We start from the raw sequence: 20,096 nt of genomic DNA on the forward strand, positions 1-20,096 counted from the left end.
AATATCAATACATTTAAAGAAGTGGATTGGGTTAATAAAAATCAGTGGGCAGATGATACCACATACAGTGCTATCTTCAAAAAATATTCAAAGTTATTTACTGTCTCCTCAGATATGCGTTTGATGCAAGGGGATGAGATCTGCCTGAGATACAAAGGGGACTTGGCCCCATTGTGGAAAGGAATTGGCCATGTGATTAAAGTTCCTGATAGTATCCTTTTTAATTTCACAAGGTGGAGGAAGATGCAGAATGAGAATGTACTAGTTGGCAAATGGATCGACTGCCAGATTTTTGTAGTAGAATTGTGAATGACAAGTGTCTTTTTCCCTGCACTGTCTTAGAACTTGATGGTCATACAAAAAATTAAATTAAATTAACTTTTGGGTTTTGCCTCTGTTAACATTCAACTTACCTATAATTCTCTGCCTGGTTATCTTCCCAGGCCATTAATAGTGGTTGTAGATTCTAGTAATATACTATGAGCCTTCACGTAAATAATAAATAAAATAAAATAAATAAAATATGTAAAGTTATGCATCAGTCTATGTGCAGCAATGAGAAGGCACCTAGTGCCTAGTATTTTTCTGAAATTACTGCTTAACAAGCTTTTGTAGATTACGGTGATGAAATTGCAATTGAGTTGAGAAGTAGCGTTGGTGCTCCTGTGGAAGTGATTCACAATTTCCAAGTGGATTTTGTATGGAAATCGACATCCTTTGATAGGTTGGTGCAGTTTTATTTAGGGAGCAGCTCTTGATTTTGCTTTTGGGGGGGAGGGTGAGACGGTCAAAGTGTACACTTGTGCCTCTCTTTTTCAGAATGCAGAGCGCCCTAAAAACATTTGCTGTGGATGAAACATCAGTTTCTGGCTACATCTATCACAAACTTCTGGGTCATGAGGTGGAAGATGTTATAATTAAATGCCAGTTGCCAAAGCGCTTCACAGCACAAGGACTTCCAGATCTCAACCATTCTCAGGTTTGTCCTGTTCCACAGCAAACCCAGGAATTGGAATTAAGAGTTTCAGGTGTTGGGTTTATAACCTGTTTGACTTCACAGTCTTCTTTCCTTTTATTGTCAGGTGTATGCAGTGAAGACTGTTTTGCAGCGTCCCTTGAGTCTTATTCAGGGGCCCCCTGGCACAGGCAAGACTGTGACATCAGCCACAATTGTGTATCACCTGGCAAGGCAAGGGAATGGGTAAGAGAGAAAGGACACACTAGTTCACAACCCAGAGGGCAGAATGGATTTACTGTAATCTTATGATTAAAGATCTGTGCATTGGAATGTGGATGTGACACTTGTAAAAGGAGATGGGACTTTGACCATGCAGCTGCCATCTGCGACACCCTACCAAAACTTTCAAAAAGTCTAAATACTTCTGTCCAGATGCTAGCAACTGTTAGGAGGTCAGAGATGGGCTAAGTGTAGTTGCTTTTTTCACTCAACCATGAATCTGTTAATCTTGATTGTGGACGCTTGTGCTGTCCTTAATAAGGGCCACTTTGGTGTAGTGGCTAAGGGGCTGGCCTACAAATCAGGAAATTGTGAGTTCTGGTCCCATTTTAGGCATGAATGTTGGCTGGGTGACTTTGGGCCACTTTCTCTCGCTCAGCCCACCTCACAGGGTAGTGGTTGTGAGAAAAATAGGAGGAGGAGGAAGTATTATGTACAAGAATACATACATGCTGCCTTGAATTATTTATAAAGTAATAAAGGCAAGATAAAAATCTAATATTGGCAGATCTGTTTTTGTAATCTCTGTTAGCCCTTTATTTGCATTAAAATCATATTTTTGCAAACGCTACCCAAATGTAATAAAAAAGGAGAATGTTTTGGTTGGATGGAATTGTTTGCTCTCAGTTTTTCACCTAATCATAGTTTCACGCTGTTTTCAAAGGCCTGTGCTGGTTTGTGCCCCAAGTAACATTGCTGTGGACCAGCTGACTGAAAAAATACATCAGACGGGGCTGAAGGTGGTGCGCCTGTGTGCAAAGAGCCGTGAGGCCATTGATTCACCTGTCTCTTTCTTAGCACTGCATAACCAGATCAGGAATATGGATAGGTAAGACGTTACTGGAAATGGTCTTGCCGGTATTTTTATTCTTACATTCATTCATTTGCTTCTTGGACTTTTGGCTAAGATCAAGTGTAGTATCTGATGGATCATATTTTCATATTTTCCACAGCTCTTAAGCTTTAGGTATTCTGCTAAGAGTTCTTTGCTCTAGGGTTGAGTTTATGAAAAGGAAAGAATTTCTTTGTGTCTGCAGATTAGCTTTGAGACCGAAGTTTACATTTATTTTTTGTCTTAAGTACTGCCTTTTTTCCTGTTGCGGCTAACGCCTCAGTGTTCATTCTTGTTGCCTTTGAATTGTGATACCTTAAAAGCAGGATGCAACTTGATGAAACGAGGATACTTGTAACATTTCCTGCCCTTACAGCATCCTAAGTAGTGCGTATTTTGTTTCTCAGCATGCCAGAGCTCCAGAAACTACAGCAACTGAAAGATGAGACTGGAGAACTGTCATCCGCTGATGAGAAGCGCTACCGAGCACTTAAACGAACAGCTGAGCGGGAATTGCTAATGGTAATCATTTCCTTGTACTTAGCTGCTGTCCTGGTTCCTCACAGGACTTGATACTCTGTGCTCAAGATTCCTCTGATGCAGGTAGGTAAGCTGTGTCCTAGTTGATCTTCAGGGCAGCAAAAACAAAGAGTGATCCTATATCCAAACACTCTTCAGCAATGAAATCCTGACGGGTACAGCACGCAATGCAAGGAAGCCGTATCATAGCTTAGTATAGAGCCGTGATGGCGAACCTATGGCACTTATGCCACAGGTGGCATGCAGGGTCCTCTCTGCAGGCACCTGAGCCATCGCCCAGTTCAGCTCCACTGCTGGCCAGCTGATTTTTGGGTCTCTGCGCCTGGGAGATGCGCGTATATGTGCGCGGGGGTGTCGCACAAACGTGTGGGGCGGGGGTCACACATACATGGGGGAGGGGGAGGTGCGGTGTCCCCCCTCCCCCCCCCCCCGTGTCCCGTTTGTTTTGGTCCCAGGAGACTTCAGGGAGACCTACTACACCCAAAACAGGGTGCGGGGGGGGCACATGTGCAGGAGTATAATGTGCACATGCGCAGAGGGGTGGGGTGCATTGCATTATGGGTGTAGGGCACGTGAGGACAAAAAGGTTAGCCATCACTTGTATAGAGAATTGGGAGCAGTTGGTAGTAGCAGTATGCCATATTTTCAACAATCCTGAAACTCTGCTGTTTTATCGCCCTTAGAATGCAGATGTCATTTGCTGCACATGTGTTGGAGCTGGCGACCCAAGACTTGCTAAAATGCAATTCCGTTCCATTTTGATTGATGAAAGCACACAGGCCACTGAGCCAGAGTGTATGGTGCCTGTTGTTCTTGGGGCAAAACAGGTAGGCTGCTTAAAAAAATACATTAAAATATTAAATCTTAAATGATTCAGTTTTTAAAGTTTAATTTCATTGAATAAATTGTGTACCTCCCAGAGCCCATTTATGAGGGAGATGGGCAATGAAGAACTTTAATAAAGGAATAAGTAAATAAACATTTGGAAATTCCATTTTTTATTTAAGTATTTTTCTTTCTGAGTTTTGTTTGTATGAGCAGGTTGGTTATGGGTGTGGTTTTTTTTTAAATGGAGGGGCCTGCATGAAGCTTCAGGAAGAGAATTCAGATTGTTTGAAATGGAGATTTTAGATACGGAGGCACATTGCGCAATTGCCCACATGCAAATACTAAATTGTTGTGTTTTCAAATTTCTGTCTATATTAAAATTTGGTGTGCTGCTTGAGGAAAGGGGAATCCAGAATGAGGCAATTGATGAAGTCTGAAAAACAGTATGAAACTGGATGGAGAGGGGAGAAGAAAACCAAAGGCTATGGTAGAACTGATATGGTTGTTGGAGAAGAAGAATAAGTAGCTTTATTTTTTTAAATTATTTATTAAATTTATATGCTGCCCATCTCTGCAATAAGGTGACTCTGGATTTCTATGTCAGGAGATTAAACAGGCATAAGTGAAGGCCACCCATTCAATGGCTGAGGCATTAATCCTCGAGTTACAACCATTCATTTAGTGACAGTTCAAAATTACAATAGCATGGGGAAAAAGTGACATTTCTGGTCCTCGCACTTACAAGTCACCTCCAGGATCATATGATCGAAATTTGGCAACTGACAGTTGCAGTGTCCCATGGTCATGTGACCCCATTTGCGGCCTTCCAACAAGCAAAGTCGATGGGGAGAAGCCAGATTTTGCTGAAACAGCTGAATGATTCGCTTAACACCTGCAGTGATTTGCCTAACACTGTAACCGAAAAGTCATCAGATCGGCTGTGACTTGCTTAACTGCGGGAATTCTGGTCTCACTTGTGGACGTAAGCCGAGGACCACCTGTAAATCAAAGGCAGATGAAAAGAAAACGCTCCTCCATTTCCTCGTTACCGCTTGGAAACATGGATCGTTCGAAGCTGCTTTCGTTCCTTGCCTTGCGATTGTCCCCTGATACTCAGTATCTAGGCTTTCTGCAGAGGGCAGGCGTGTGCGTGCATTGACCGGATCTCCCTTTTTTTTTCTTAGTTGATCCTGGTGGGCGATCATTGCCAGCTCGGCCCTGTCGTAATGTGCAAGAAGGCAGCTAAAGCAGGTCTGTCGCAGTCCCTCTTTGAGCGACTGGTGGTGTTGGGCATTCGTCCCATTCGCCTGCAAGTCCAGTACCGCATGCACCCAGCCCTGAGTGCTTTTCCTTCCAACATCTTTTACGAAGGGTCACTTCAGAATGGTGTCACTGCAGGTAAATGGTGTTGTTGTTGTTGTTTTTTGTTTGGATACGTGTGCAGAGGGGATTTAGATTTCAGGGAATTTATGAGTATAGGGCAGGCTTTAGTATCCAAGAAGCATTTCTGTCAATTGTATTTACCTACATTTCTCAACTGTGGGAACTTTTAAGAGGGATGGACTTCAATTCCCAGCATTCCCCAGCCAGCTATGCTGGCTGGGGAATGCTGGGAGTTAAAGTTCATCCCTCTTAAAAGTTCCCACAGTTGAGAAACGCTGGTATTGACCTTAGGATACAGTTGATTATTGGGGGGGAGGGGAGGGGGTTGATGCTTCTTTGAGATTGAAAAACCTCCATTTTAATCAAATGAAATAGGATTCACTGAAGACCTTTATACTGATGAATGAGTCCCATCTTTCCTGCAGCAGACCGTGTGAAGAAGGGGTTTGACTTCCAATGGCCTCAGCCAGACAAGCCCATGTTTTTCTACGTGACCCAAGGACAAGAAGAAATTGCAAGTTCTGGCACTTCTTATTTGAACAGGTAAAAAAAAAGAAAGATCAATGGCAACCAATGTATGAGAAAGAAGGCAGAGGTTCGGTTGATCTCTTGGTAGGCCATGCAGGGCATCTCTCTTTTTAAAGTTAATACAGTCCCTCTATTCATAAAACAGGAGAATGTGATTAAGTCAGTAGATAGAGATTAACATTATTAACGGTAAGAGCCAGTTTGGTCTCATGGTTAAGATGTTGGACTAGAGGCCAGGAGACTCTTGAGTTCTAGTCCTGCCTTAGCTATGAAAGCTGGCTGGGTAACCTTGGGCAGGAGAATTTGTATTTTAATAGCAATAGCACTTAGACTTATATACCGCCTCACAGTGCTTTACAGCCCTCTCTGATTTGATTTGATTTATTTGATTTATAGACCGCCCCCTCTCCCCGAAGGGACTCGGGGCAGTGTACAGATATCTCGTTAAAAAACCGTATACAAAAATAAATACCCTTAAATTCCCATAAAATCGAATTAAACAATAGGCTGTACAAAGTGATAAAAATTAGAAACAACCTAAAACCCACCCCTAAAAATTTAAAATACAGACTTGAGGGACTAAGCTGGGATTAGGCCAGGCCGGCTAAATTGAACAGGTGGGTTTTAAGCTTCTTACGGAAGGAGCAGAGATCGGTGGTTTTTCTGATATCGGGGGGGAGGTCATTCCAGAGGGTGGGGCCCATCACAGAGAAGGCCCTGCTCCTGGCCGTCGCCCGCTGGCACTGCCTAGTGGACGGCACCCGGAGGAGTCCCTCTCTGAGAGCGGATCGGCCGAAGGGATGTATGGGGCAGGATGCGATCCCGCAAATATCTAGGTCCTGTGCCATGGAGCGCTCTAAGCAGTTTACAGAGTCGTTCAATTGCCCCCAACAATCTGGGTCCTCTTTTTACCCACTTCAGAAGGATGGAAGGCCAAGTCAACCTTGAGCCTAGCTTGATTCGAACTGCCAAATTGCAGGCAGCCAGCAGTCTCCAGAAGTTGCCTGCAGTACTGCACTCTAACCACTGCGCCACTGAGGCTCATCCTATTTTAGGCATGAAAGCCAATGAGTTTGGACCTGTTCCTCTCTCTTACAATACAATACAATAGTAGAGTTGGAAGGGACCTTGGAGGTCTTCTAGTCCAACCCCCTGCCTAGGCAGGAAACCCTATACTGTTTCAGACAGATGTCTATCCAACATCTTCTTAAAGACTTCCAGTGTTGGGGCATTATCCCATCTTACCTCACAGGGTTGTTCTGGGGAAAATAGGAGGAAAGATATGTCCGCTACCTTGAATTACTTACAAAGTAATAAAAGTGAGGGAAAATGTAATAAATAAAATCTTGTCCCTTCCTCATTTTAATATTTGGGAAAACCCTTTGCAATATTTGAATAAACATGCAAACTTTATACGAGCTTAGATAAGAAATTGCGTTGACTCTTCTTTCCTCTCCTCCCTTATCTTACAGAACAGAGGCAGCCAATGTGGAGAAAATAACCACAAAGCTACTGAAGGCTGGTGCGAAGCCAGATCAGATCGGTATCATCACCCCCTATGAGGGCCAGCGTTCATATTTGGTGCAGTACATGCAGTTTAGTGGGTCTTTGCATACCAAGCTTTATCAGGTAGTCAGTTATGCTTTTCTTTCTTGATTCTTTGTATTCCCAGGTTTGCAGAAACCCACTTGGTCTTTGCATTGGTTTCAAAGCGTGTATACTGTATTTACAAATGTTTTACTTGAAGTGGCATAGTTAGGAACTTTAAAAAGAAAAAAAAAACGTATGTAGTTTAACTTCCACCTAGAAAAGATAACTATTTAAGTCTGTAATTCTTATTTGCTTTGGAGAGAGGCTTGTATTTCATCCAGTGAGAGAAAACCTGTCCCTCCCCTCCATTTCAGGTTTATTGATTGAAATAAAACATTTTGTAATGTGCGGGTGAACTCACTTTCCCCCGCCCCCAAAAATGAAATAAAATTATTTCAGGGATTCCGGCGTGTTTTGAAATACTGAATCTCAAAGTTAGAATCCTGAAGAGCTGTTCCGTATTCATGCAATGTATAAAAACAGTATTCTATAGCAGTGTTTTTCAACCTTGGCCACTTGAAGATGTCTGAACTTCAACTCCCAGAATTCCCCAGCCAGCGAATGCTGGCTGGGGAATTCTGGGAGTTGAAGTCCAGACATCTTCAAGTGGCCAAGGTTGAAAAACACTGTTCTATAGCATTACTGAAATGTGGGAGAATGAGAAATTTGCTTTGAGAAGTCTTTCTCTCTTCTTCCCCTCCCCCCTTTTACAGGAAGTTGAAATCGCTAGTGTTGATGCTTTCCAAGGGCGAGAGAAGGACTTCATTATCCTCTCCTGTGTTAGAGCCAACGAGCATCAAGGCATTGGTTTCCTGAATGATCCCCGGCGTCTCAATGTGGCTCTCACAAGAGCAAGGTTTGGACTTCACAGAATCATCCAAGATAGAATCTCTGCTTTCAGAATCTCTTAATTACCCATTTTGGATGGAGCTAAATTGGGGGGGAAAACGCTTTTCAATCTGAAAAGATATTTTTCAAGTTGAAAAAAAAAAGTTCACTGGCTCAGGCAGCTATGAATTGGAGCTCTACCAAATTTTTTGAACTCCAAATGTATTATTTATTTCACCTCATGTTCATTTTAAATACATTTAGCTAAGCAATCTTGAGAGTTATTTGCAAAATCAAAGATAAAAAGACAAGAATGTGTGTGATATTTATTTTGTTTTCTCGATTGTTTATGGGTTAAATGTATAAGACATGCTTGTGGTTTTTACTTATCAAATTTGTTTGCCGTCCAGCTCACAATTCAAGGCAACGCTGAATGGCTTACAACAAGATAAAACACACAAACATTTGACAATTACAAATATAAAAACTGGTTTAAAATGATAAAATTTATGACAGCGGTTGAACCCCAAATTTATATTGCTAAGCAAGGTAGTGTGAATTTTGCTCCATTTTACAACCTTTTTTTGCCAGAGTTGTTAAGTAAAAACACTGTTGTTAACTTAGTCACACGGTTATTAAATGAATTCAGTTTCCCCATTGGCTTGGCTTGTCAGAAGATTGCAAAAGGTGATTGCATAACTCTGCAACACTGCAGCCATCATAAATATAAGCCAGTTGTCAGGCATCCAGATTTTGATCATGTGACTATGGGGATGCTGCAAGTTTGAAAGTATGAAAAACTGTCCTAAGTCACTTTGTTTTTTAGTGCCGCTGTAACTTTGAATGGTCATTAAACGAATGGTTGCAAGCCAGGTACAAGCTGTAGTGTTAAAGCTACAGTGCTGAATAAATCTAAATCAAATACCAAAGAAAATAGTATGATAGGCCTATAAAAATAACAAAATCATACTAAAAGTAGGAGAAACAATACTACCATTAGATTAAAATCAGCTTAGGTGATATTTTTGGAAGGCCCAGGCAAGGAAGGTCCTGAAGGCATTTCCATATATGATATTTCCATATCTCTGTAGTTATTAAGCTGCCTGACTTAAAGGAAGTAAAATGGGCAATATTCAAGAGTAGGTCATCCTTTCAACAACATTAACAACAAGTAACTTGAAGTGTGAATGAGTTGGTAAGCAAATAACCCTTCATAGTATCTTACTGTTGTCTTTTTAGATATGGGGTCATTATTGTTGGGAATCCAAAGGCACTCTCCAAGCAACCTCTCTGGAATCACCTTCTGAACTACTACAAGGAGCAAAAGGTCCTGGTGGAGGGACCATTGAACAATCTCCGTGAGAGCCTCATGCAGTTCAGCAAGCCCCGAAAACTGGTCAACACTATCAATCCAGTAAGTTTCATGCAGAGCAATCTTCTTTTTGAGCTTATTGCAAAAAATAAATAAATGTATGTCTCATTTAGCAACAGAAATTTGGGGCTCAATTGTGTTTGTAAGTCGAGGGCTACCTGTTTTATTCTAGAGGCCCCCTACAATAAAGAATAAATGGCTTTAAGAACTGACTTTGGAGAAAATGATTAAGACAATACTACCTTTGTGTTTATTTTTCCTGTGTAGTGCATTTATTATAAGAAAGTTTGGGTAGAAAAAGATGATAGCTGGAATCAAAGTAGGAATCCATACACGGCTGTTGTATGGATGATACAACTTCACTGAAAGTGAGGAGCTCATATGAGCTCATTATGAAAGTAAAAACTGGACGGTGAACATCTGGAATAATGTTAAATTTTAACACAAAAAAATAATTTCAACCTGTACTTTTTCTGATTTTAAAAATGAGAGCAAACAAGTGAAAGTGACAGTTTGTTTTTTTTAGGCTTAAGAATATAGGTAGTCCTCACTTATTGGCCACAATTGAGACTGGCAACTCTTTCACTAAGTGACTCATCATAAAATGAAAAGTCATATGACCATGCCTGACTTATGACAGCAGTTCTGGCTTTGGTCATTAGAGAATCACCTATGATGATTAAGTACAATGTCACATGACCATGAATTGTGACTTTCTACTGGCTTTACCTTTGACTTTGGCTGTTGGAGGCAAGCTATGAAGGTCACAAATGGCAATCATATAGCTGTGGGACACTGCAGCTGTTATAAATATGTCCCAGTTGCCAAGCTACTGAATCCCAATCTTGTAACCACAGAAAGTTTTGATAGCCGCAATTTAGAGGACTGGTTGTATGTCTTTTTTCAGTGCTGTTGTGATTTTAAACGGTCACTGATTGCGTGTTTGGAAAGTGAGGCCTACCTGTTTATAAAAGTTGGTTAGTATGCTGGAGAAATAGAGGCAAAAAAAGGGAAAAGTGATAATAAAGTTAAATAAGATTATTAAGAGTGATAATTCACTGACCAAAAAAAAAAAAGAATTAGCAGTCCTCATCCAATAATAGTTGTGAAAATTTTCTAAATCAATAAATACAATCAAGCCTTGAGAAAAAAACAAGAGAAAAGGAAGAGAGATTTCAAGAAGCTTGAATGGATATAATCATCAGAGTTTAGGATTAACATGAGGTAATCTTTACCTTTGCTAACAGTACCATGGACTGCAAGTCACTGAGCCCCAGATCAAATGTGAAGGATGATACCTATCTTGTGGTGGTGTCCTTAGGCCATGCAGTTAATGAACAAAACTCATGCGTATTGCTTAGTATCAGGTGACAGGAGAGCAGTCAAACGTAAAATTCAGCAAAAATCCCTCCAAAGCAACATGCACGTTTGTGTATTTTGAAATGCACCATGAGATATAGGTAGTCCTTGAGCACAATTGAGTCCAAAATTTATATTGCTAAGTGAGACATTTGTTAAGTGAGTTTTGCCCGTTAGTAACATGATTGTTAGGTGAGTCTGGCTTCCCCATTGATTTGTTTGTCAGAAGGTTGCAAAAGGGGATCATGTGATCCTGGGACACTGCAACCGTCATAAATATGAACCTGTTGCCAAACATCCGAATGTAAATCATGTGACTATGAGCATGCTGCAATGGTCGTAAGTGTGAAAAATGATCATGTCACTTTTTCACTGATGTCACTAAATGAACTGTTGTAAGTCAAGGACCACCTGTACAAGGGCATACAAAAGAGGGTACAGACAACCTAAAGCTCACCATTAATACTGCACTGATAGTATTTGCTTTTATACCACCTCACCAGTGCTAGAAATAAGCATAGGCATGTTTCATAATCTTCTGTGTGCCAAAAGCAGACTCCAGGCATGTGACACGCATGGCATGTGACTCCAGGCATGTGACTCCAGGCATGTGACAACCTCCAAAGCTCATCAAGTCTGCTGACCGTTATCCCTTCCTCTTAATCCCCTTAATCCAGTGTTTCTCAAACTTGGCGACTTTAAGTCCTGTGGACTTCAACTCCCAGAATTCCCCAGCCAGCTATGCTGGCTGGGGGATTCTGGGAGTTGAAGTCCACAGGACTTAAAGTCGCCAAGTTTGAGAAACACTGCCTTAATCCATGTGAGACGCGCAGTGCTCCTGCTAGAACTCTGAAGATGGACGCTCAAGAACCTGGAAGCATGGGTTGCCGCCTCCTCTTATCGTCCCTGGAAGAGAACCAGAAAGGGAATATTTGCAAATGAATGACTAGCTAGGCAGCTGATAAAAGAGGGTTTCCCAAAGATGGCAACTGAAAGACACATGGACTTCAATTCCCAGAATTCCCCAGTCTTAAAAGTTGTCAAGTTAGGGAGACCCTGTGGTAGAAGTTGGGTCACACCATTCAAATCAAAATTGATCAGCTTGAAGCACAGTGAACTTGATTGAGAAGATTTTAAACTAACTGGCACGGCTTGAAGGTGAAAGTCTTGAAATAAGGAACTTGGATAAAACTTGCAAATGTTAGAAAGACACACAATTTTAATGAGGCTTTCCAAAATGCTCAGTGAAAAATAGAGATTGCTTATTAGGTAGATTGAATTCTCCAAGTGGAATATGGCAGTGAAGAATGCAGTTTACTGAAGTAGAAAGACAGAATTGGAATGTATGTTAAAATAACCAGTCTTGCTCAGAAATCCAAGCAAGTAGGGATATTGGGAATATCTGGGCTACAACAAGAAGCAAATATAAGTCAGTCTGCTATTAATATTAATTTATACACACCATACTAAGGAGAAGATCTAGGTAGTATTCTCCTTTTTTTTAAAAAAAAACAGATTTTTCAAACAAACGTGAATAGCAATTTAGGAGAAATCAAGTGGGTACGCTAATCTGGATCTGATTCTAACTCAATTAGAAGACTTCACTGAAATGAAAATAATAGGAAAAGTGGGAAAAAATAACTATTTAATATATTTTAAGGATTATTAAAGCTTCCCATAACCAGTCGCAGGATTTCATGAAGTGGGAAAAGACTCAACTTGGGATGAAGACCCTATTATAAAGGAATATAATTACACAATGACAATGAGAATTCCAATGAGGGGGGGGGGACAACTGAAAGTAGAAATGTGGCTATGCAAAAAGCTTTGTGAAGATCTTACAAGAAAAAATAGAAGGACAAGTTACCAGCAAGAATGCTTGTTAAGTTTCCTGGAAGAGTCAAAGTTGTTTCAAGTAAGCTAAAATTCAGAATTAGCTGAGATTGGCAAAAGGTGCCAAGGACAACCTGAAGAGATTTTTGAAATACTATATGTTCAAAATAAAGGGGAGAGGAAAACAATATAGCAACAGCCACCACAAGCATTTATGAAAAGTGAGATCAAGGACTAGGCTTGAACATTGGATGGAAAGAAACAAGCCGTGATTGTTTTCTTTGAATAAGTTTAAATCTCCAGGCTTGGATGAATTGTATTCTAGGGCAGTGTTTGTCAACCCTAGCTACTTCAAGATATGTGGACTTCAACTCCCGGAATTCTGGCTGGGGAATTCTGGGAGTTGAAGTCCAGACATCTTAAAAGACACCAAGGTTGAGCCATCATTACCATACGGAAACATTAATTTTGAAAGAGAAACTTCCATGATTACTTAAGTAGAAAGTTAAAATTAGACTTTTTATCTAAGAAACATTTTACAAGAAATAGAATATATGTAGCTCAGGATTAAATTTTTGCATGTTGGGGAGGTGTAATTTCCTCCTTACTAGTTCCTTGATTAGGATACTATTTTCTTCTTGATCACTCAGCCCAGAACAGCAAAACTAACACAAGATGTGAAAAGAATAACACGACAATAGATCAAAAGCATCTCAGAAATAACTAACAGACTGTTACAAACAGATGGCATCACCATAGCATGCAAACCAGCGATAGCCATTGACAACATCTTTAGTAAATCAAAAGACCCAGTAGCCCAAGAAGAAGATCATCTATGATATAGTAAGGACTGTCACATCTTCTATGTATGCAGGCAGAAGAGCAGCAGAATACTGTCAGAAGATAGGATGAAAATTCCACATGAACAGATTCAACTGGGAAACTATAAGCATCCTAGACCAAGCTGAATGCAAAAATGCTAAGGAATTCAGGAAGTTTGCCATTCAGACAAATCAATAGACACTTAGAGATAAGTCACATTTATATGCCATTCAAAAGACAATAACACTAAGAACAAAACAAAAACACCAGAGAACATCCTGTCCATCAGCGAATACTCAGATAAATGGATATTAACACCAGGAAAAAAAATCAAGCAAAAAACTGCCTTAATGAAGGAACTACCAGGAAGAAAACCCCACCCCTAACAACATTGGTAGGACAAGCTACTATATATAAACAGGGAGTAAACCCACACCTCCACTCAGTAGCATTGATTATGTTATCTAGTTGGGTAATGAAACATCTGCAAACAACCAAGCTCAGAGAGCACCGAGGACTCCACATATTCAGACAGATGAATTTGGACTCGGTGGCTTGGAGAACGCCTTCCATTTCTGTTATATGATAAGTTAGTCACTCCACCCATATAATCAGTAAATTAACTAAACATCTGCTTTAAGCTGATTCAGATCGTGAGTCATCTTACATAAAGCAGCATCCAGCAGCAACTTTGGGGGCATCCCCCATGTATCTTTTCTAGCAAAACTCTAGCCCTTTGCAGAACTGGGAGGAAAGCTGTATAGCAGCACATTGTAAATGTATGTATTCAACAATCCTGTAAGGAAAGTTTGTTTGTTTATTTATTAGACTTATATGCCGCCCATCTCACCTAGAGGCAAGACATTCTCTCTCTGTAGCTATTCCAGACGTTTGTGACAGAACAAAAATAGTTTTTGTTTCCTCTTCGTACATTTAATTTGCATTCTGTTTTAGGGAGCCCGGTTTATGACAACTGCTATGTATGATGCCCGTGAAGCTATTATCCCTGGATCAGTTTATGATCGCAGCAGCCAAGGTAAGAGATGTTAAGACTTTCTGTAAGCCAGATAAGTGATATATTGGCTCTTAGGCACAAAATAGCTAAACTCCTAAACTAGTCATATTCCGCCTTCTGTGGTTAATTGTTCTGATTTGTTAGTTTATTTAGTGGGGTTGCTTGCCAAGAGCAACTCGCCTTTGGCCAGTAGATTCGGTGGGATACACACTCTGGATTTTCCATATGCCATTCCAAATCAAAAGTTAGGAGGCAAATAATTCCTTTATCCCATTTTGTGCTAGAAGAAAAAGAGCGGGGGGGGGGGGGAAGAAACATATTACAGTAGCTATCTTATCTTAAAACTACTCAACATCTTTCTCTGCACGTTCTCAGGCCGGCCATCCAACATGTATTTCCAAACACACGATCAGATTGGGATGATCAGTGCTGGGCCCAGTCATGTCACCACCATGAATATTCCTATTCCATTCAACTTGGTCATGCCTCCCATGCCACCACCAGGGTACTTCGGACAGGCCAATGGTCCAGCTGCAGGTGGGATGTTTGCAGGTGCAAATTATTTTGTTACGTGTCCACCAAGGGAATGTGTTTGTGGCAGGGGGGGGGCGGGGGAATGGCAGCAGAGGGAGAGAGCAAAGATTGTAATTTGCAGCCTCTGGCAGATGTCATTAAATAGCATGTCTCTAGATTCGTGTGCATCATGTTCAGTACACATGTATGTATTGATCAATTGACTGATTTTTTTTTCATTCCACCACAATCTCTGAATTCTCAGCAGTATCCATTTACAAGAAAAAGTACAGAACAAAAATATAAGAAAAGACAAGTAAAGACCATAAGTGAGGTGTCCAACCTTGCTGGCTGGGGAATTCTGGGAGTTGAAGTCCACCAGTCTTAAAGTTCCCAACATTGGATACCTCTGCTATAAATCATTGAAGGGCATCACAACTCTGATGCCCTCCAGAAGTAATAGAACAGTGTGATATATATGAAATAAAATACATGGTCATTGAAGGAGGTTTACTCCCAAGGTTGCATCGTGCTGCATCAGCAGCCCTTGTAAAGGAAGCTGACCCTTAAATTTCTGTGCATCTGACTTGTTCTGATCTTGCTTACTTCAGAACCAGAAAGCAACTCCTTTTCGTATTTTTGTCAAACAGAGAAATAAAATTATCGCTGACAATTGGCCTTGAAATTGCTGTGTGTTGGAGGAAAGTTAACACTCAGCAACATATTCTGCTTAAGAGCTTTGTATGTAACTTTTTAGCTGGAAAGGTAGATTTTTAGTTGGGAGTTTCTAGGCAATTTTCCCAAACTGAATCTGCTGTGGAGGGCTGAGCCAATAGGCCTATGAAGGTGCATAGGCATGCGCACACACACGCACACACACACACACATGTTTTTTTTTTAAAAATGGTTGCCTTCAAAATAAAAGCGATCCACGCGGGATGGCCAGGGACAGTCAAAGAGCCAGATGTGCCCAGGTCTGTTGTAGCATGATTAAGTTTTCCTTCACATTATATGTTTAGCAGTTTCATGCACGTAGAATGTGAACTATCCAGATGTAGATTCCATCTATATCTCCCTATTTGGAGTCCAGTCTTGCCAAACAAAGTCATGTGTCTGTTTATGTACAGGCAACCCTTTACTTATGGCAGTTCGTTTAGTGACCATTTGAGGTTAGCAACGGCAGTGGAAAAAGTGGCTTACGACCGTTTTTCACACTAATGACCGTTGCAGCATCCTCATGGTCGCCTGATCAAAATTCAGATGCTTGGCAACTGACTCACATTTATGACGGTTGCAGTGTCCCGGGGTCCATGTGATCACTTTTTGCAAACCTAACTTATCCACTGCAGTGATTCACTTAACATCTGTGGCAAGAAAGGTCGCAAAATGGGGCAAAACTCAGTTAGCCAAATATCTCACTTAGCAACAGAAATACGGGGCTCAGCTATGGTAGTAAGTCGAGGACTGCCCGTATTGAGATTTGGTTGCCCTTGCAGGACGTGGAAACCTGAAAGGCAAAACTGGCCGTGGTGGGCGACAGAAGAATCGTTTTGGGATTCCGGGAGCCAGCCAGTCCAACCTCCCCAACAGCCAGGCCAGCCAAGATGTGGTCTCCCAGCCTTTCTCTCAGGGCCCCTTGACTCAGGGTTACATCTCCATGAGCCAACCCTCGCAGATGAGCCAGCCTGGCCTCTCCCAGCCAGAATTGTCACAGGTAACAACTTTTGCTTCTCAGGTGCTGCTTGGGGAAGGGCTTCTGAGTAAATTCTACAGAGATGTTCGGTATTTTTCAGAGTATAAGACACACCTTTTTCCCCAAAAAAAGAGGGTGAAAATTTGGGTGTGTCTTATACACCGAATGTGTACACACACACACACACACACACCACACGGCCAAAAACATGAGGCATGGAGGCAGCGATGGTCTGTGGCAATCCCTGCAGCCTGGAACAGCTGATTGGGGGTATTCCTGCAGTCCGATGCACCCGCTAATCAGCTGTGCTGAATCAGGCTGCAATAAGTTTGAAGCTTACCTGGCCGGTCAGAGTTTGCAACCGCAATCACATTCAGAAAGCACACACAAGCAAGCAGGATTCAAAATAATAATATACAATACAATACCAAAAACAGCTTTTCCAAGGTAGCAGTAAATGCAAGCAAAACACAAGCAGTTTCACTTTCTGTTCTCAGCTAAGCCAGGCTCCTTCCTGTCTCCTTGTTACCCACATGGCAAATACTGTTTCAGAGTCCAAATAGCCCTCATTGGCTGACTTAGTTGCTATGCCTATTGGCTGACCTTGTTAACATGTGTTCCAAGTCAGGAAGCTAGCCAGCTGAATACCATGAATGCTGGTAGGCAGAGGCAGATTTTTTTTTCTTATTTCGTTCCCCACAAACTAAGGTGCATCTTATACTCTGGAGCATCTTATACTCCAAAAAATACATACTGTAAGTGGTAGCACAATCTTCTTGGTTTAAGATCCAAGAGAGGTTTCCTCTAAAGACCAAACATCTTTTGCTACCTGTTGTAAGCAAGATGCGTTAAGACTATTTGCCCCCCATTAATGCTAGTTGTTGTGAACCTGACACCTGAAGAGTACATGATTGGGAAGACTGCCTTAAATTGTCTTGTGACTAGTGTTTTAAGAACCACCTCTGACCAATCTTTTATTTGAGAAATTTACTCAACAGTTTTTTATCTTGAATGACTCTTGAGTTGCTTGTTTCCTCATTCTTTCTGTAAAACGGTTGCATTGTACCAGACTTGGGATATAGTGTAGTAGTTTTATCAGTATCTCACACCTCATATAGCACAGTAGATCTTTCTGGATGAAAAAAATGCTCATTTAAAATTGTGTTCTTTTTTCTCTCTTCAGGATAGTTACCTTGGTGATGAGTTTAAATCTCAGATTGACGTGGCCCTGTCGCAGGATTCAACTTACCAGGGGGAACGCGCATATCAACATGGAGTGACGGGGCTGTCACAGTATTAGAATGTAAGGTGCTTTAAGGGGTAAAAAATAGCTTGATAGTCTCACCAGTATCTCTTGCCTTCTCAGCTGCTCTGAGTAATCAAGCCTCCCATACATGAGAGGAGTCTGTAAATAGGTGTTCTTGGATTGTTTTGCTTCTTCTTGCTTATTTAAGATTGCTAACTTAATTTGTAGCTTTGAAAGTGCTAATAACATTCATCTACGGGAGGGAGACAGAAAGAGGCTGAGGGCTATAACAGAATAACAGAGATGGAAGGGACCTTGGAGGTCTTCTAGCCCAACCCCTTGTTCAGGCACGAAACCCTATACCATTTCAGACAAATGATTGTTCAAACTTTTTAAAAAAATCTCCCGTGATGGAGCACCCACAACTTCTGGAGGGAAGTCATTTAATTATTCTAACTGTTGAGAAATTTTTCCTTAGTTCTAGGCTGGTTCGCTCCTTGATTAGTTTCCAATTCCCTTTGAGTTTTAGTCCCCAACTTAGGAAAAAGTTCCATGATCACAAAATTACATTCCCCATTTTTTTCTTCAGATGCAATGCAACCTCGAGATTAGGTTCTGCTGAGAAAAACACCTTGCTTTTATCATGTTTTTGAGATTTGAAAAAAACCAATGTTTTTCTCTGTCTCTTAAGTCTCTGCTTGGGAATCCCCTGTGAAATTTGAATGGGTAAATTTATGTCTAATCAAATGAAGCATTTCATACGAGGCGTACCACGACATATATTCCATTGGAGTTGGACAGCTAATGAGCTGACATAAATCAATAGACCAACTTTGAAACATTGAAAACCTTAATAGATGGGCATTTAAACAATGGCCGTTGATCAGGCTATCTGAATGGAATTGTCAGGATGAAAGGCAGTTTCTTTCTCCATATTAAATGCAAGAAGAGGCAAGACACACATATCAATTGTTTCTATCATTTTGGGTTTTTTAAATTGTGTAAAATAAGGCTCAGTGGCTAAGATGCTGAGGTAGTTGATCAGAATGGTTGACAGTTTAAATCCCTAGCTCCGCGTAACGGAGTGAGCTCCCGTTACTTGTCCCAGCTTCTGCCAACCTAGCAGTTTGAAAGCATGTAAAATGTAATTAGAAAAATAGGGACCACCTTTGGTGGGAAGGTAACAGCATTCCATGCATCTTTGGTGTTTAGTCATGCTGGCCACATAACCACGAAGAAGTCTTCGGAAAGTGCTGGCTCTTCGGCTTTGAAAAGGAGATAAGTAGCGCCCCCTAGAGTTGGGAATGACTAGCACATACAGTACTGTACAAAAGTTTTAGGCAGGCGTGAAAAAATGCTGTAAACAAAGAATGCTTTCAGAAATATAAATAATGATTGTTTCTGTCAATTTTCAAAATGCAAAGTGAGCGAACAAAAAAATCTAAATCAAATCAATATTTGGTGTGACCACCCTTTGCCTTCAAAACAGCAGCAATTTTCATAGGTACACTTGCACAAAGTCAGGGATTTTGTAGGATTATAGTCAGGTGTATGATCACCCAATGATATCAAACAGGTGCTAATGATCATCAATGTCACACATAGGCTGAAACCCAGTCATGAACTGAAACAGAAACAGCTGTGTAGGAGGCTTAAAACTGGGTGAGGAACAGCCAAACTCTGCTACCAAGGTGAGGTTGTGAAAGACAATTTCATGTTATGGCAAGATTGAGCACAGCAACAAGACACAAGGTAATTATACTGCATCAACAAGGTCTCTCCCAGACAAAGATTTCAAAGCAGACTGGGGTTTCAAGTTGTGCTGTTCAAGCTCTTTTGAAGAAGCACAAAGAAACGGGCAACATTGAGGATCGTAGACGCAGTGGTCGGCCAAGGAAACTTAGTGCAGCAGATGAAAGACACATCAAGCTTATTGCCCTTCAAAATCGGAAGGTGTCCAGCAGTGCCATCAGCTCAGAACTGGCAGAAACCAGTGGGACCCAGGTACACTCATCTACTGTCCAGAGAAGTCTGGCCAGAAGTGGTCTTCATGGAAGAGTTGCAGCCAAAAAGCCAAACCTCCAACGTGGGAACAAGGCCAAGCGACTAAAGTATACATGAAAATATAGGAAGTGGGGTGCAGAAAAATGGCAGCAGGTGCTCTGGACTGATGAGTCAAAATTGGAAATATTTGGCTGTAGCAGAAGGCAGTTTGTTCGTCAAAGGGCTGGAAAGCGGTACAATAATGAGTGTCTGCAGGCAACAGTGAAGCATGGTGGAGGTTGCTTGAACGTTTGGGGCTGCATTTCTGCAAATGGAGTTGGAGATTTAGTCAGGATTAATGGTGTTCTCAATGCTGAGAAATACAGGCAGATACGTATCCATCATGCAATACCATCAGGGAGGCGTTTGATTGATTGGCCCCAAATTTATTCTGCAGCAGGACAATGACCCCAAACATACAGCCAAAGTCATTA

At 41.2% G+C, this 20,096-nt stretch overlaps 1 protein-coding gene across 5 annotated transcripts in view; it reads left to right on the forward strand.

Annotated features, from left to right (window-relative positions):
* UPF1 (UPF1 RNA helicase and ATPase) overlaps window positions 1-20,096 on the forward strand; it is a 38,874-nt gene that overhangs the window by 15,438 nt on the left and 3,340 nt on the right. Inside the window, exons 8-23 of one of the 5 annotated variants that reach the window (XM_081955815.1) lie at window positions 113-211; window positions 607-724; window positions 820-979; window positions 1,083-1,201; window positions 1,902-2,066; window positions 2,477-2,591; window positions 3,293-3,436; window positions 4,622-4,835; window positions 5,246-5,363; window positions 6,821-6,977; window positions 7,652-7,794; window positions 9,006-9,180; window positions 14,107-14,188; window positions 14,543-14,719; window positions 16,177-16,394; window positions 17,557-17,681. In XM_081955815.1, the coding sequence (XP_081811941.1) occupies window positions 113-211; window positions 607-724; window positions 820-979; window positions 1,083-1,201; window positions 1,902-2,066; window positions 2,477-2,591; window positions 3,293-3,436; window positions 4,622-4,835; window positions 5,246-5,363; window positions 6,821-6,977; window positions 7,652-7,794; window positions 9,006-9,180; window positions 14,107-14,188; window positions 14,543-14,719; window positions 16,177-16,394; window positions 17,557-17,673 (2,321 nt within the window). In that variant the 3' untranslated portion in view covers window positions 17,674-17,681. The remainder of the gene's footprint in view (window positions 1-112; window positions 212-606; window positions 725-819; window positions 980-1,082; window positions 1,202-1,901; window positions 2,067-2,476; window positions 2,592-3,292; window positions 3,437-4,621; window positions 4,836-5,245; window positions 5,364-6,820; window positions 6,978-7,651; window positions 7,795-9,005; window positions 9,181-14,106; window positions 14,189-14,542; window positions 14,720-16,176; window positions 16,395-17,556; window positions 17,682-20,096) is intronic. The other 4 variants (XM_081955814.1, XM_081955817.1, XM_081955816.1 and 1 more) reach the window with 4 other exon arrangements.

Source organism: Natrix helvetica, assembly GCF_964273705.1.
Source record: "Natrix helvetica genome assembly, chromosome: 1".
Lineage (NCBI taxonomy): Eukaryota > Metazoa > Chordata > Lepidosauria > Squamata > Natricidae > Natrix > Natrix helvetica.